The sequence below is a fragment of the Protomyctophum parallelum genome (genome assembly GCF_964188405.1).
Source record: "Protomyctophum parallelum genome assembly, chromosome: 5".
Taxonomy (NCBI): domain Eukaryota; kingdom Metazoa; phylum Chordata; class Actinopteri; order Myctophiformes; family Myctophidae; genus Protomyctophum; species Protomyctophum parallelum.
The window spans coordinates 36301232-36317552 of NC_139702.1; the positions used below are offsets into that span (position 1 = coordinate 36301232).

The following is a 16321-nucleotide window of genomic DNA, read 5'->3' on the forward strand; positions in this document are numbered from 1 at the left end:
TTGGCAGATTTTCTGGGTATCATGTGCCAGTGCCACACTTACTTTTGGGCATCACCAAATCATATCACCAAAATATACTTCAAGAGACAGTAATGAATCCAAATCACAGTCTCGTGATAAATCTCTCTATTACATTAATTGGAGACAGTTAAGTCATTCATAGTGAGTGTGTTTGAATGTATAGTTTTAAATTGTGATATTCGAGATACCCTTGAAGTAAAGACCTCTTTAATGTACCAAACTGCCATGTCACAGCCGCTTCCCCTCCGCCTACATGACAGCATATTTAGGCCTGGTAAAATACAGCTTGGGCTATTTTTGGTTCAAGACACAAGCATACTAACTAAGTATAAATGACGGTCACGTTACTGTATATCTCTTATGACGGTTATGGAGATACTAGCATGGTGATGGTGGTATGTAGACCTTATCTAATTTACTGGTGGTTAGTAAGTAAATACTCTTGTAAAAAACATATTTTCATTTGTAATATTCAAAATATCCTATTTGTTTTGATAAAAGAATAATTTGGATGACAGCTTATCCCAAGTGAGATATTATGTCAACATAGAGTTAGGTAATACGGTATACTGTGTACAATCAATATGTCCCTATTTATTCCAATAAAGAGGTAGCTTCGACTTATTGCTTATGCTACCCTATGCCTTTCCACCTGTATGTAAAGCAACTACAGAATGTGGCTATATGTCCGTCTGTGAAATTCTAACTTGGTGGACATCATCAAAATGGGTCTCACGAGAGTACGGTAAGAACTACAGTTCCCTTGGTTCTCTTGAGGATGTCTACGGCCTCAGAGTGATTCACGCCCTCCAGACAGTGTCCATTCACGGCAATGATCTGATCTCCACGCTGCAGCCTGCCGTCCTCTATGGCCGCGCCCTATAAAGCACACGAAGGGGATCAACATGACGTTAGGATCAGAGATTCTATTACTCTATCTCAATGGTTCTCAAACATTAAAATGTCAAGGTCTCCCTCGCCTAGACTTCTGACTGAAATGTAACATTTTTGGACATTCTACCCATCAGCGACGATATGTTGACATTAAAGGGACATTTCACCGCTGGAAGAAACTGCAGTCACTCAATGTTAACGGTATTTGCACAATTTGAAATTTGCACCCTATGGCCAGAAAAACTGGATTACTGAATTCCTACAATGGCCACAACGCTTTGCTGCACTCCCCCTGCTTGTGGAGAGGGGGGAGGGCTGTCTTACTGAGACTGTAGTTACTGTAGTCCAGGAAGGAAGTGAGACCTGCAGTGTCTGACACCACTGTCACTTTGAAATACTAAAACACACTACTGTAAATACTAAAAACACATATCACACACACACCAGAACCCCCAGGAAAGTGGTTCTTGTGCCCTATAAACATACTCTACATTAAAATAACATCTTGTTGCAAAAGGGGTGAAGTGACCCTTTAACATTAAGTCTCTCCATGATGTTGAGATCGTTCTCTCGGGATGCACACGTGGCAGATTAGACACGCGGAAACAGCGGTCGGACATGGGGTCGGACATGCGCTGCTCCCGTGCTCCCGGTTAGGGTTTGAGGTAGGTTGTCGGTCCAATGACAGTCGGACCAATAGTATGTCTAAACTAAAGCCTGTACCCCTTTCTCTCACCTTGTTGAAGACAGATTTGATGTAGATGGGCAGGTCTCCATGAGGGCTGCCAAACCCTCCCACGATACTGAAGCCCAGCCCGGAGGAGCCCCTCTCCAGTGTGATGGTCTTGTACATGCGAGCACTATATATGCGACCAGCATACAGAGAAGAGTGCAGAACTGAAATGCGCATATCATGACACCATGTGGCAGTTTTACTCAAATAAATGTACAATCAAAATGGGTTTCAACAGGACATGAAACAAGAGGCCCTACGGCTGTGCCGTTTGTAAATGAGCTAAGAGAGACCCTATGAGTGTGCTGTCTGTAAAAAACTGTGATGTGAAAATAAAGTGTTCAAAAACACCTTCAAAAAAAGAAGTTCTGTCAGTTTGTAAAACTCAAATGCATTGAGATCTAGGCTGCTTGTCACACAGTAGACAACTTCACACAACTTGGGCCCAGCATTCTAGAAAGCTTTTTTCTTCATGTTTTGTTGTCATCTTTAAATGAAAACTGCTACAATGACACTAGTCCCAGTGCTCAACGTCGCTGAAAGACCAAATTACTGTCATGGCAACCTGAGAGATTTCTTCTTGTACTCTGACTGAATGAATCAAACCAGCATCGATAGAAGCAGAACATCAGGCAAGCAAACTGATATGATTCCTACCAAAGGTTGTTGTGAAAAGATGGAAGACTGCTGTGATCCTGGCCTCCACATCCCCCAGTACCTGCTGCAACCTACACACACACACACACATGCACGCACGCACGCACGCACGCACGCACACGCACGCAAGTCAAATCTTCCAATGAATTCAAATGAATGTACGAGACACACTCTTTGTAAAATAGCTAGTTTCTACTTCCTACACCTCTGTGGAGAGATTATGTGAAGACTGACAATACATCATGGCTGTCATGGAACCATGAAGAAAGGAGGAGAAGCAAGCACTCAGTTGAGTAGTTCCAAGTAATAGAGTGACGGGTGCACGGTTCAGGTAAAGTAGATACAGTTCATAGAAAAGAACTCACGTTATCCAATGGGATTCGAGGGTTCTTGTTTATTTTCGAATTAAGCAATGTGGAGGCCTTCCTCAGCGTAAATCTGATTTACGCTGGAAGGAAAGCCTCCGTATGTCTTGCTGCTTTCTATGAACTGTCATGGAACCATCCCACCAAGTACCTCCGTGTTCAGAGTTATCTTTACCATTGAAGCTTTCAGATAATGCAGGTATTGTATGCAATCTACTTGTCCAGAAGACTTCATATACTGTAGTGTACTGCATGGCATCCACATATTCTCTCTCTCTATCTCTCTCTCTCTCTTTCTCTCTCTCTCTGCATTTTAGAGACTCGCACAATAAAACGCATACCACTCTGGAAAACAGAAACGACAATGGATCCACTTAAAGGAATCCTATGCAACTGTCATGTACTGTACAAGCTCGAGCCTGGTGGTGGTGGTGGTGGTGACCCATAGAATAATTGATTACATTTTGGACACTTCCAGAGTCAAAATGAACCCTTAGGATTTAACTCTGTGTCAGGCAGAGACTGTGCAACACTTGTGAGACTATTGCACACACGCACGCACGCACACACACACACACACACACACACACACACACACACACACACACACACACACACACACACACACACACACACACACACACACACACACACACACACAGTCCATCAGCATTGTTTACCTGCAGAGTGACGGGCCCCATGGCATTCTTTAACAGGGCTCCTGCATGGACGTGAGTCATCCCTTCCGTGGACACATCATTGATACTGATAATCCTGTCCCCATTCTGACAGCGCATGCACGCACGCACACACACACGCACACACACACACACGCACACACACACACACACACACGCACGCACGCACGCACGCACGCACGCACGCACGCACGCACGCATGCACGCACGCACGCACACACATACGCACGCACACACACGCACACACGCACAGAGAGACAGAGAGCGGTGGATGACAGAAAGTGTTCACAGCACACATAGACACCCATCTACCATCACCAACTCCATCCGTCCGTCCGCACACGCACACGCACACACACACACCACTATATGTGCTCTTGCTATTTGTGCACATAGCCTAACTCACGCAATACCATTGCAATAATTCAAACTGTCCGTCTGCCCCATAGATGATACCTGTCACTATACGCTGTCAAATGCTGGGTCCATTTGGTTACATTTGCACTCTCAAATTCAGTTCCCACTGTCCATATTGCTCACACCTGGTCTAACCCAATAGTCATTGTTATTATTATTCCTATTTTTACTTTTATACTTCATACACTGTATTTACTTTTACATATCATGTATGTATATAGTTTTACATGGGCATTCCCTTATACAACGTTTGTTGTCTTTGGGGTCATTTTGTGTGGTGGGAGAGGCTTCATATTATATTCATAATAATATCAGTCACCAGAAAAAAGGTTGGCTGTTTTCGATGAATATCATGGTTAAAATAGAGTTTGAAGTTATAATGGGTTTGTATAGGAAGGGGGTGGGACAGCTAAAATGAATATCAAATATCTAATTACTGAATCAAGAAACTTAAAAAAGGGCTGTACACAAAAGACTGAGTAGACGATGAAATGACCAAAAAGTTGAAATATCCCTTTAATTAGTATCATCGGTAACACCTGTGAAGGAAGTAGGGAAGCGGGAAGAGTTAGGCTGCGTCCGAATTGCTAGGGTTGTTCCCTACTCCCTACCCCCCATACGGGGATCCAGACTCTAGTGGACTCTATAGTGAAGATTTCGGACAATACTCCCTGTATGGGGAGCACCGACTCTGACGTCAATATCGGTAGAGGGCGCTGTAGTTCCGCGGGTTCATGTACTTTTTATTTGCATGAAATCCCCATTAGGTTTTTTCAGATCGCCTCATAAAGAACTGTTTGAAAAATAAACAAATTATCCCGGCCGTTTCACTCATTTGGATATGAAGAATCAACTGACTACAAGAAACCAGTCAAAACGCTGCGGCTGAATTTCCGCTAGGAACAGACTGTATCAAATAAGTGACTGCAGGCTGTCACCTCCCTGCAAGGACAGTTTGTTAAATTCATGAATGAATAAAGAAAAAATAGGTTAATGAAAATATGTTTGCAGGCATTTATGCCTATATATCTATGATAAAAAGGTTATTTTAAAATAACAATGGGCCTATGATTATTATCAATAAATTAATATTAGGCTATATCCATTATCCAGCAATATGAAAACAGTGCACAACCTTGACAATAGGCTATATGAAAATATCAGCAGCATGACCACATGAACCCCCGCTAATCCTGGGGCGGGGGGATACGGCAAAAATAGCCGATCTATAAGCAACGCGCAACGTCCGTGTTGTGAGCTTGTATACTTTTACTTGGGTACTTTTGGTAAAGAATTACCAAAAGTAGCCGATCTACAAGCTCTGCTCACAATACGGACGTTTGGTGTTAACAGAAACAGCAGACCAATAAATGACTGCCTTGTCTGCCTACACAATGAAGTTTTAATGCATTTATCGCAATTCAATGAAATAATGTTAGATAGCATATTTTTTCATGGCAGGAATGAATGAATATTAATAAAACATATGTTCGGACACAATTAATATGTGTCTCACATGCATGTATTTAGCCTACGTTTGGGATAAAGAATCTCACAAATATATTCTACAGCAAGCAACTGATTCCTCTCCTAACGTCATGCGCTGGGCCTGGGTGATACAATGAATCAGATTAGTAATACTATTGCAAATGAGTAGATTTATTATAAATAAAATAAAACCATTTCAAATAAATGCACAGATCATTTGTCTCGATCTGTAGCTTCGAGATCCGCCAGGGAAGAAAAGAGGGGAAAACGAAAGTTTAAAAAGTACATTTGTGTTGAGTTCTTTCGCTAGTTCAACTTCTGCCTCTTCTGAGTTGGAGCGCGATGAGCGCATGCATGCAGAAGCAGCGCACGTGCGCAAACGCGTGCATGTGCGCTCAAGAGCGAGCTTGCGCAATGCATTATGGGGCAGATTTGCTTCGCTGTGTTTTTGTAGTGACCATCGGGAGCTCCCTACAATTCCCGGTGCATTGTGGGATACTTCAGTCCACTACTGTAGGGTGCAAAAATGCTCACTACATATTCGGACACTATAACAAAATGGCGGAACCCCAAAGTAGTGCACTATATGGGGCATAGGGAATGAATTCGGACGCAGCCTTATTCTGTGTGCATAGAGCCCATTGTGACACATGTGCGTGGACCTCATTTCCACACACACCCTCACCTGGAGTTGTTTTGTCTTGGCAGCCAGTCCGTCCGTCTCCATGGTAACGATGAAAAGAGGCACGTCGCCATGGGGACTGCCCACTCCTCCTGCTACGCCGATGCCCAGCGAATCACACAGGCCCTGACGTGGTGGTCACGCACGCACGCAAAAAACACACACACACACACACACACACACACACACACACACACACACACACACACACACACACACACACACACACTCATTTAATCTCAGTCCTGTGTCTAGGTGAGACATGATCTTTGACCCCATCTAAACTAACGTCAGTCCTGTGTCTAGGTGAGACATGATCTTTGACACCATATAAACTAACGTCAGTCCTGTGTCTAGGTGAGACATGACCTTTGACCCCATCTAAACTAACGTCAGTCCTGTGTCTAGGTGAGACATGACCTTTGACCCCATCTAAACTAACGTCAGTCCTGTGTCTAGGTGAGACATGACCTTTGACACCATCTAAATGTCTCAATAGAAGAGCACGGAGACAAAATACAGCCACCCCAAATGTTATACAAAAGTTATATTGTAACTGGGGTTTGGGGGTAGGATTTTAAAAAATGAGGCAAGGGGCAAGCCACTGATTGTAGTTGGCAAAGAATTTGAATGATGTTTTATGTGCATTCTTTTGTATGCCTGTACCTGTGCCTTTCATCCAAAAATGAAATGAAAATGTATTAAAAAAACAACAACATTTTATTCTTAAAAAAAAGTTTTACACAGTGCTGCTAAGTAATAAGTAAGTAAAGGTGGTGACTTACAAATACTTTAATTGTTGTGTAGTAAAACAATATTTGCCTCTGAGATGTAGCAGAGAGGAAACATAAAGTATCAAAAAATATAAATACTCTGAAAGTTAAAGTACTTAAAATATAGCACTTAAATATAGCACTTAATGTACCTAGGCCTAGCTAGTTACTTTCCACCAGTGAAAACAAGTGTATGGTGAACTCTGCATGGTTTCTAGTTTCAGGACCCCCAAAAGATTACTGCTCTTGTGAGATACTGTGTGATGTGAATTCAAAGGTAAATGTAAGCGTTGGGGCTATCTATGAGATTTTGAAGTTCACCTTTGGTAGAACTACTTTCCGGGTCTCACGGCACTCTTCAGATACTGTGGGAAGAAGGAGTGTAATGTTTTCAGAACATTCTCTTTCAGATTATTTGTTTCAATCTAACAAAATACAATTAAGTCTCAACACTTCCATACTTGCATGAAATGAACTAACTACCATATTTAATATAATATTAGAAAGCCTTCATGACATAGGGCTGAAGTTCTGAACATCTGAGACACTTTAGAGTGATTGAAATATGTACATAATTCATAATTGTTAATTTTCTCCCCAAACTCCAGAATTGATGTACCACATACCAAAATGCCCATATTTGCTGTCTGTCTCCCTCTGGTGGCCTGAGGAAGTATCACATCCACTTGAGGGCGTCAGGGTGGAGCAGTCAGAGTCTTCACTCTGGATAAATAAAACACAATTGAAAGTAGTGATGTTGGCATGGGCCGGCTTAACGGTCCAGGCACCTTGGCTGGTAATCCAACATGACAGTGTGTCGCGGGTTCGAGTCCCGATCCCAACAAACTTTGCTGTGTGTCTTCCTTCCCCCCATTTCTCTCCCAATTCCCTGTCTAGCTACAGTACTGTACAACTATCAATAAAGGCAAAAAAGCCCCAAAACATATCTTATAAAAAAAATAAAGTAGTGATGTTATGGAAGAAGGGAATTCTGGGAGTTTAGACATAGCTGAATCCAAAGCTATTCTACATCAGTGGTTCTCAACCAGTGGTCCAGGGACCACCAGTGGTCCCCAGCTGAATGATGGAGATTTCATAACCAAATGGACCCTTATTAGATCATTAACTCTTGAGAGGGTAAAATGAAAAGAAATATTACGGTTTCATTTTACACTCTCAAGAGTTAAATCATATAGTTACTTAATTGAAGAATTGTTATATTTTGATCAACAATTGCCTGTTGTCTTTCCTACACAGCATGGATCTGTGGACACAATCTCATCCAACGACAACAAAATATTCTTGAGAGGCTAAATGTCATCAAATGGTGGTCCATGGCTCAAAAGGCAGAATGAATAATGAACCTTGATATGAAAAGAGTTGAAAACTACTGTTCTACATCATTCCAGGTGGCCATATTTTATAATAAATATCAACTGCCGAATAATAATCCCTATTTGTTATTAGGAAATTTGGAATGAATTCAGGAATGTATTAGGTTTTCTCAGAGAAGGTCACAGCCAGCCACAAAGAGCTGGGACACTTTACCTGGCTCCAATGTGAGTACGGTATCCCGGCTTTGAAACGAGCCACTTCTAGACTTACAGCACCACTGCACCTCTGAGGCAAAATGGACACAACAAGGTAACTGTGTCAAGATAACTTTGTGTTCATAAAAGATAATCCTCAGCGTTAATTTATCAATTTGTAACTCTGAGCGAGTGAGTGTGTACTAAAACAACCATTTGGTTGCATTTGTAAATATGTTGGTATATGTATGGTTGTACAGTTTGTAGCAAAACTTGTAAATAAGCCACGAGACCTTTTGGTTGTACAGTTTGTGGCAAAAGCTTGTAAATATCTATAAGAAAACCCTTTACCTGTACTTTTTGTGGAAAAAGTACTTTATTTCTTTTCCTGCTATATCTCCGTATCCTCCCCCCTTCCCTTCTTTGTTTGGGTCACGATGAGAACTATGCATAAAAACGAATTTCACCCACTTTTATTTAACTGTAAAACTGTGATGTGACACTAAAGCTGAGTCTGATTTAGATTTGCTCAGAGTGTACAAATAAATAAACCCTGATGATTTAACTGTCCTTGACTGACCTGTAGTAGCTTCTCTGCGTGCTCCTGTGTTGCTGCGCGGACATCCTCGCCGCTGATGGAGAGAATCTGGTCCCCTAGCAACAGCCTGCCATCTGCATCCGCCAATCCCCCCTTGATTATGTCTGAGACGAAGACGCCTGTGTCGTTACTGGTGATGAAAACATTGGGAAGTCGAAAATTACACCACGTCTCTCTCTCTCTCCACATTCAGAGTTCATTATGCGGCGTGTGGGACCGCTGCTTTGGGCGCGGATGTGTCATAATCGTGCCTTTCTTCCGATGGATCCAATTTAGACATAAAACTCTTGTTACAATACTTTCCATTGCATTGGATTTATAAAAGCCACAGACAAACTTACCACTAAACCCATTTATGACTATGAGGCCAGATTTACAAAATGTCAACTACATCCTAACAGTTTTCTGATAAAGTGGTTCTCAAACTATTTCATGTCATTTTTAAATGACAGTGAGGACACCAGCCCCTCATAATGTATTATTTGTAACCCACCGTGGGCTGCCCATCTCCTCATTTCATTTACATGAGTTATGTGTAGCTCCTTATCATCATGGACATGGACATATTCTATCTGGTGCATTGACCCGTGGCTCTTCAATATGCCGTGCCTCTTTAAAAAAAAAAGAGGAGAATATGTGATTAATCTGCCTCAGGTGATTTATTTCGTGGTATCACTGCTCCCACGAATGACTACACACTACTCATGAGCTCTCAGTTTTGATAAGAATGGTAAAACACAGAATGTTAACATTTTATGAAATGCTTCATCTTTCTTCACAAAGGCCTTCAGAAGACTAAACATTAAAATTATGACGTAAAATCAAAGGTAAGTGTGGCAAAAGCGTCGTTTCTTTGTGCAGATCAAATAGCCACATAATTGGCTGAAGCAGTACTGTTGTCGTATCTGATCAAGGAAGCTATCAGCTTATAATAGCAGAACACCTAGCCATTGTAATGCAGCTCCATTTAGTAATGCCTGCAATCCATCCCATAGATAAAAACATAAATTGGACAAGCAGACAAATGTCTGCAAATGTATCAGTGTCGCACACAGTGTTATCCTAGAACAGATAGTTTATGACTCCTGTCTCATTCACAGCTTTTCAATGTCAAGGGGAAACATTGGAAATGTTATCAAATTTGGACTGAACAGCTGTTCCTATATCTTCCTATCTTTCCAGGGGATTTGTCAAGGGCGTGTAAACAACTAATAAATGTCATATAATTCTCTTGGAATTTCTTATATTAAATAGACAGGCAAGAAGTAAAATAATTTGCATGACATTATTGAACTGGCGACTTTTATTTTACGAGTCAATAATTGCTACTGACCTCTAGTAACAATTTGTACTGTAATATATACTGTGAAAAATCAACAAAATGACGCATCATGTCCAAAGCTAAAGGTGCATGGTCTAATTACTATAGCTCTTTCTATAGTGGTCAGGCCTAATGCCTGTACAGACTCTAAGAGGCTCTATGCACACAGAACAACGCTTCCTGCTTCTGGGCCCATTCCCTACTTCCTTCATATATCATCGGTGTTACCGATGATACAAATTAAGGCTCTGTTCCATTTAGTGTACAGTGGTACTCAAACCTTTTCATTTCAAGGACCTCCATAAATCTGAGAGTGTACGGGTCCACTTGCTTCCATTTGTACACTCTCAGACTTACACACCCATACCGGGCCACTTGGAACCCAGTCAAGGACTCATTGGCCATCATTCAGCAACATAGTGTGGACCAAATAGTGGGCGTACGTACGGCAAGATCAGTGCAATTGTCTGCATTAATCTAACGTGACTTTGGACTTTGACGTAGCTCACGCCAAAGCTCACGTCTAGTCGGCATCTAGTGTGGGGAGTTGTCTACACCCGTCGTGTATTCAGGTTCTTCATGTAGTAAAAGCAGGCTGTTTGGCAAAAATTTAAGGTTGTGTTATTTAAATAACTGTCGGTTTCAGCCGTGAGATGTGTCAAAGAAGCGACTAATTTACGCTAGGATCGGCGGTATAGGATCACTTGATAAATGCCATGTTGATTGACGTGGTCCTACACCAAAAACCCACTCAAAATTAAGGCAGAATATACACTCCATTGATAAATGAGACCCACTGGTGTAGCAGAGTGTTTCCAGTGAGCCAACATGGACAATAGCAGCACCCTGACTCTGTTTGACCAGAGTGGAACAGAGCCTTCATTAGTATAGCCGAATGCGAACGGAAATAAAAGCCTGGGTACCGAGGCTATCATTAGTAACAGTGTTATTATGTGTGCATAGAGCGTATCCATTACTATACCTGCCTAGTAAAGCCTGTCCACTAGACTCTAGTTCATTACTGTACCTCTTCCCTACAGTGGGCAGGCCTAGTAAAGCCTGTCCACTAGACTCTAGTTCATTACTGTACCTCTTCCCTACAGTGGTCAGGCCTAGTAAAGCCTGTCCACTAGACTCTAGTTCATTACTGTACCTCTTCCCTACAGTGGGCAGGCCTAAAGCCTGTCCACTAGACTCTAGTTCATTACTGTACCTCTTCCCTACAGCGGTCAGGCCTAGTAAAGCCTGTCCACTAGACTCTAGTTCATTACTGTACCTCTTCCCTACAGGCTACAGTGGTCAGGCCTAAAGCCTGTCCACTAGACTCTAGTTCATTACTGTACCTCTTCCCTACAGTGGGCAGGCCTAGTAAAGCCTGTCCACTAGACTCTAGTTCATTACTGTACCTCTTCCCTACAGTGGGCAGGCCTAGTAAAGCCTGTCCACTAGACTCTAGTTCATTACTGTACCTCTTCCCTACAGTGGTCAGGCCTAGTAAAGCCTGTCCACTAGACTCTAGTTCATTACTGTACCTCTTCCCTACAGTGGTCAGGCCTAAAGCCTGTCCACTAGACTCTAGTTCATTACTGTACCTCTTCCCTACAGTGGTCAGGCCTAAAGCCTGTCCACTAGACTCTAGTTCATTACTGTACCTCTTCCCTACAGTGGTCAGGCCTAAAGCCTGTCCAGGCTGAGGCTGCAGCTCTATATTGAAGACGTCCCAGAGGTCCTCCTCCCTGTAAGTCTCCTGGTGCCTGAAGACACGCAGGTGCACCCGCTGGGTCGTCAGCCGCAGCACACCAATGGCCTCCTCGTGGGTGGCCTGCCGAAGGTCTATACCGTTCACCTGCACGCCGCGTGGAGGGCAGAGGGATAAAGGAATGGTGCAGGAGAGGAGAGGAACGGAGAGGGAGGGAAGAGTCAGTTAGAAGTTCTATTCCTGTTGCTAATAAAAACCTTTCGTGTTTGTTGCCTGGATGAGACATTGTGTGTGTGTGTGTGTGTGTGTGTGTGTGTGTGTGTGTGTGTGTGTGTGTGTGTGTGTGTGTGTGTGTGTGCGCGTGCGTGCGTGCGTGCAGACCTCTAGTATCTGATCTCCTGCCTGCAGTCTCCCATCTCTCTGGGCAGCTCCACCATCATTCACTTCGTGGATTATTACTGCCCCCTGGAGGGAACATCAGAAATCACACTCTTATTAAAATACCAGAGAGAGATTAGATAATGAAAATTAATTTAAAATTCAATTGAACTGAAACCATTCATTTGGGGATAATGAAAACAGTCTCTTTTTATCAGGTCTCAAACACTGTGGAAATATACTGGGAACGATTAGAAATAGCTTGTAGACAACACAGTACAACAGTTTAATATCCACATATAACTCCAAGATGAAATGTTTCAGACACTTACGTTTTGACTTTGACATATTTATTGATATTAAAAAACAGACAAAGATGGGCTATTTTCAAATAGCCAAAGTTTAAATAGGGATGAAGTGATTAATGTTATATTTTTGTAATACCGGTAATAATCAAAATCCACAAAGTAAGTAGTAAGTAAAGTTTTCACATAAAGGTTCAAGGTTCAAGTTTATTTAGTGTCCCCGAAGGGCAAATTGGGTTGCAGCATAGACAGTACATTAAACAATGAAACAGTACAAATAAACAAACAGTTCACATAGCAGATACAATTTGCGGAGTAAAATCTGAGATAGTAGTAGAAGTAAAATATTGGAAATTGGACGTACTCAAGTACAGTACAAATACCTCAAAATTGTACTTAACTACACAACTTAAGTAAATATACTTAGTTACTTCCCACCACAGTGGGTTTTCCCCCGGTGTTGCCGTGGGACCAGTGTGCATTGAGTGATCTCACCAGCAGGGTGTCACAGCCCCCTACGACGCTGAGGCCCAGACCCGTGTTCCCTTTACTGATCTCCATGGTGGTCTCACCGCCCGCCGCCACGGGACAGCACCGAGGGTCATCAGCAGGGGACCCGGCACCGCGCGACCCGGGCCAATCCCATCGTCCGCTGGTATTGACGGAAGAAGAAGGATGCGAGGAGGAGGAGGAGGAGGACATAGGCAGCGTGAGGGAGGAAGAGGAGGAGGAGACCATGGCACCGGGATTGGGAGGAGGAAGAGAGGGAAGAGAGGCGGGATGGGAGGAGGAGGCGGGCCTGGAGCGGTTGATGGACAGCTTGGCTGAACCTTGTTGTTTCAGAGGCATACTGGACACCTGAGCGAATAGGGGGGGGGGGGGGACATTTACGCAAATGTGTTTCAATCAATCAGAGTTGGCCCATTGATCACGCCACTACAATGTACATGTGTGTACTGTAGGGCTGTCACAATTACACAATTAAGTTGACGATTAATTGTCACACAAATAAATTGCGATTAACGATTTAACTGTGTTTTTTGTGAATTGGAAATTGGATAATTATGAATAGACATTACATTTCTTGTTTGCCTTTTAGGTTTCGTAATAAATTTAAAAAAAAGAGCACAGGGCAGATGTGACAAATACCTGAAATATAGCAAGAAATTACTGGCTTTTCTATAAAATATATACAGTAAGAATAGCGGAAATAGGTAAGCTTGTTAGATCTTTCTTTTTCTGTTGTTTTTTTAACATCTTTCAACATGGAAACGATTATGACAAAATATTATCAAATAATTGCGATTAGGCAATTATGTAATAATTGTGACAACTCTACATATTTGTGTTTGAGCAAATCATAACAAGTGCAAATCATAACAAATCATAAACATCAGTGCGGCTTTGATGATAGTGGGGTTTTTTTTGTTCTGCAGGTCTCTTTTTACCCTCTTCTCTGAGTCATCAATCAATGTCTTTGTTGCATTGTGTGTGTGTGTGTGTGTGTGTGTGTGTGTGTGTGTGTGTGTGTGTGTGTGTGTGTGTGTGTGTGTGTGTGCGTGCGTGCGTGTGTGTGTGCATGCGTGATTGCGCATGTTTACCTTGTCCACTGACAGTCCAGCCACAATCTCATCACCCACCGCCATAATTCTATCTCCAGCCTTTATCCGGCCATCCTATACAAATACATAAAACAGAAAAATTGTGGAAAAAAGAGTGAACTGAAGAATAAACAGTGACAGTGTCCAATAGAATCTGTACCTCAAACCTTTATCATGGAGTCATTCAGGAAATGTCTTTTTATGTGACATTCAGCATGTTGTTTGTACTGTACATGCCAGGCAGTCATAATATCAGAGTTTAATCTGCTTTTAATATTGCCAGAAACCTCTGGTGATATGACTTGTAATGACGCATGCACGCATGCATGCACGCACACACACACACACACACACACACACACACACACACACACACACACACACACACACACACACACACACACACACACACACACACACACACACACCGCGTGGTTCATTAGATTACTGACTGACATTACCTAGGTCCTAGGTGTCGTGTGAATTAAAATAGCTACACCTGCAGTTCCAAAACCACTCAGAATTCAATCACTTTCATAAGAATTTAAATGACGGAGATGGTGCTCTGGGCTAGAGAGAACATAATAAATAACCCAAGAGTTGAAAGAAGCTAGATTATTTTCAATGTTGTTTGATGTTAGCTGGGGGAAAACCCATTATTGAGTGTAATCAATTCTGTAAGGGATGACATTCATGAAACTACTCAATGTAATAATTACTATAAGCACAGCTCCTCCTTAGTAATACTAATGCCACGGGGGAAGGGCGCTACAGTAGATTGAAAATGTGACACAGATAAATGGCTGAGAAGATGAAGATAGTAAGGGGAAGGAAGGAGTAGAGGAATACAATAATTTGGAGTGAGACAGGTTTCTGATGATAATAACGCCAGTAATAATGAGAATAACAACAATAACAATAATGTTATTATATATTTTAATGTTAAAATATAATAATATTAATGATGATGATGATGTTCCTATTGACATATTGAGTTATTGGTATAAAATGTACGTTTTTGTACGGGTGACATACAGTAAAGGCTGTTGGGATCGGGAGTCGAACCCGTGGCACACTCCCAGACTGGATTACCAGCCAGGGTGCCTGGACCGCTGAGCCACGGCCCAGGGCAAGTTCTTTTTTCTTTTTCTTTAGTTTAAACAATTATAATACAACATGGGAACATGGGAAACATAAACAACATGACCTTGCAGGCATTATTATTATGTGATTAAAATGTGATTAATTTCCTACATAATCAGTCAATTGCCACAGATTATGCAGGGGTACATTGTTTTCCAAAATGGCACATAATCGCGCATATCCCAAACATCAAACTTATTTGAAACTTCCCACATATACTACCACAAAAAATCACATAAAAACCTGCATATTTCACAACTTTTTGCTTATTTTGCATTTCTCATTTTTCCGCATATTTCACAACTTCCCTGCATTTCACCACATAAAGTCACATAAAAGTCTAAAGCTGCGTTCAGACATGGATTGTTAGAGCAATGCGATTACATACAAAGTCAATGCAAAGACAAGAAGTTGCGCAAGCGCAGCGTACGTAACCTTAATTGTAAATTATAAAAGAGTGGGCGCTCAATCTACTTCCCACTAATGATAATGAGGATGATTATGACAATGAAAATAGAACATATAACATAACTAGAACTGCACTCTGTCGAGTGCCTACTAGTGGCCTACTAGTGTGCAAACAGAGCGCGCAAGTACTGTCGACCGCTACAAACTGTCAAATCTCAGCTTCTCTGTGAAGGAATGTTTGAAATGTTGAATTATTAGGTTTAGCTATTTGCTACCTACCTACTTTATGCATGTAAAAAAGTATTATTATGAAGTATGGTACAAGTTTCTATCTATAAAAGAAATACAGTTTTATCGATTTAGAATTATTCTGGATCCCTTTTTAGTTTCTCAAAGAAAAATAAATCTGATGAAAAGAAAAGGTATATAAAATAAAATAAAAATGTTATCACGTACAGTATAATTATTTATTTTAAATTGTCAATTGCTTTAAATTTACTTAATCTTGGACTATAGTGATATTAATACTAAATGCCTCTGTGTATATGTATATGTAATTTGTAAGTTGATTAGCGGTATACTGTGGTTACTTTGCGCCACTTTTGATGCAT

The 16321-nt window shown here is 41.6% G+C and overlaps 1 protein-coding gene across 1 annotated transcript in view; it reads right to left on the reverse strand.

The window, feature by feature from the left end:
• Window positions 1–753: 753 nt before the first annotated feature.
• LOC310858344 (multiple PDZ domain protein-like) overlaps window positions 754–16321 on the reverse strand; it is a gene marked incomplete at both ends in the record, with an annotated part of 68296 nt that continues 52728 nt past the window's right edge. The window contains 14 exons of the mRNA XM_083764449.1: window positions 754–900; window positions 1652–1775; window positions 2306–2376; window positions 3351–3455; window positions 5959–6081; window positions 7050–7093; window positions 7355–7451; window positions 8277–8348; window positions 8838–8985; window positions 11829–12022; window positions 12257–12340; window positions 13054–13210; window positions 13358–13416; window positions 14160–14234. Coding sequence (XP_083620575.1) covers window positions 754–900; window positions 1652–1775; window positions 2306–2376; window positions 3351–3455; window positions 5959–6081; window positions 7050–7093; window positions 7355–7451; window positions 8277–8348; window positions 8838–8985; window positions 11829–12022; window positions 12257–12340; window positions 13054–13210; window positions 13358–13416; window positions 14160–14234 — 1500 coding nt within the window. The remainder of the gene's footprint in view (window positions 901–1651; window positions 1776–2305; window positions 2377–3350; window positions 3456–5958; window positions 6082–7049; window positions 7094–7354; window positions 7452–8276; window positions 8349–8837; window positions 8986–11828; window positions 12023–12256; window positions 12341–13053; window positions 13211–13357; window positions 13417–14159; window positions 14235–16321) is intronic.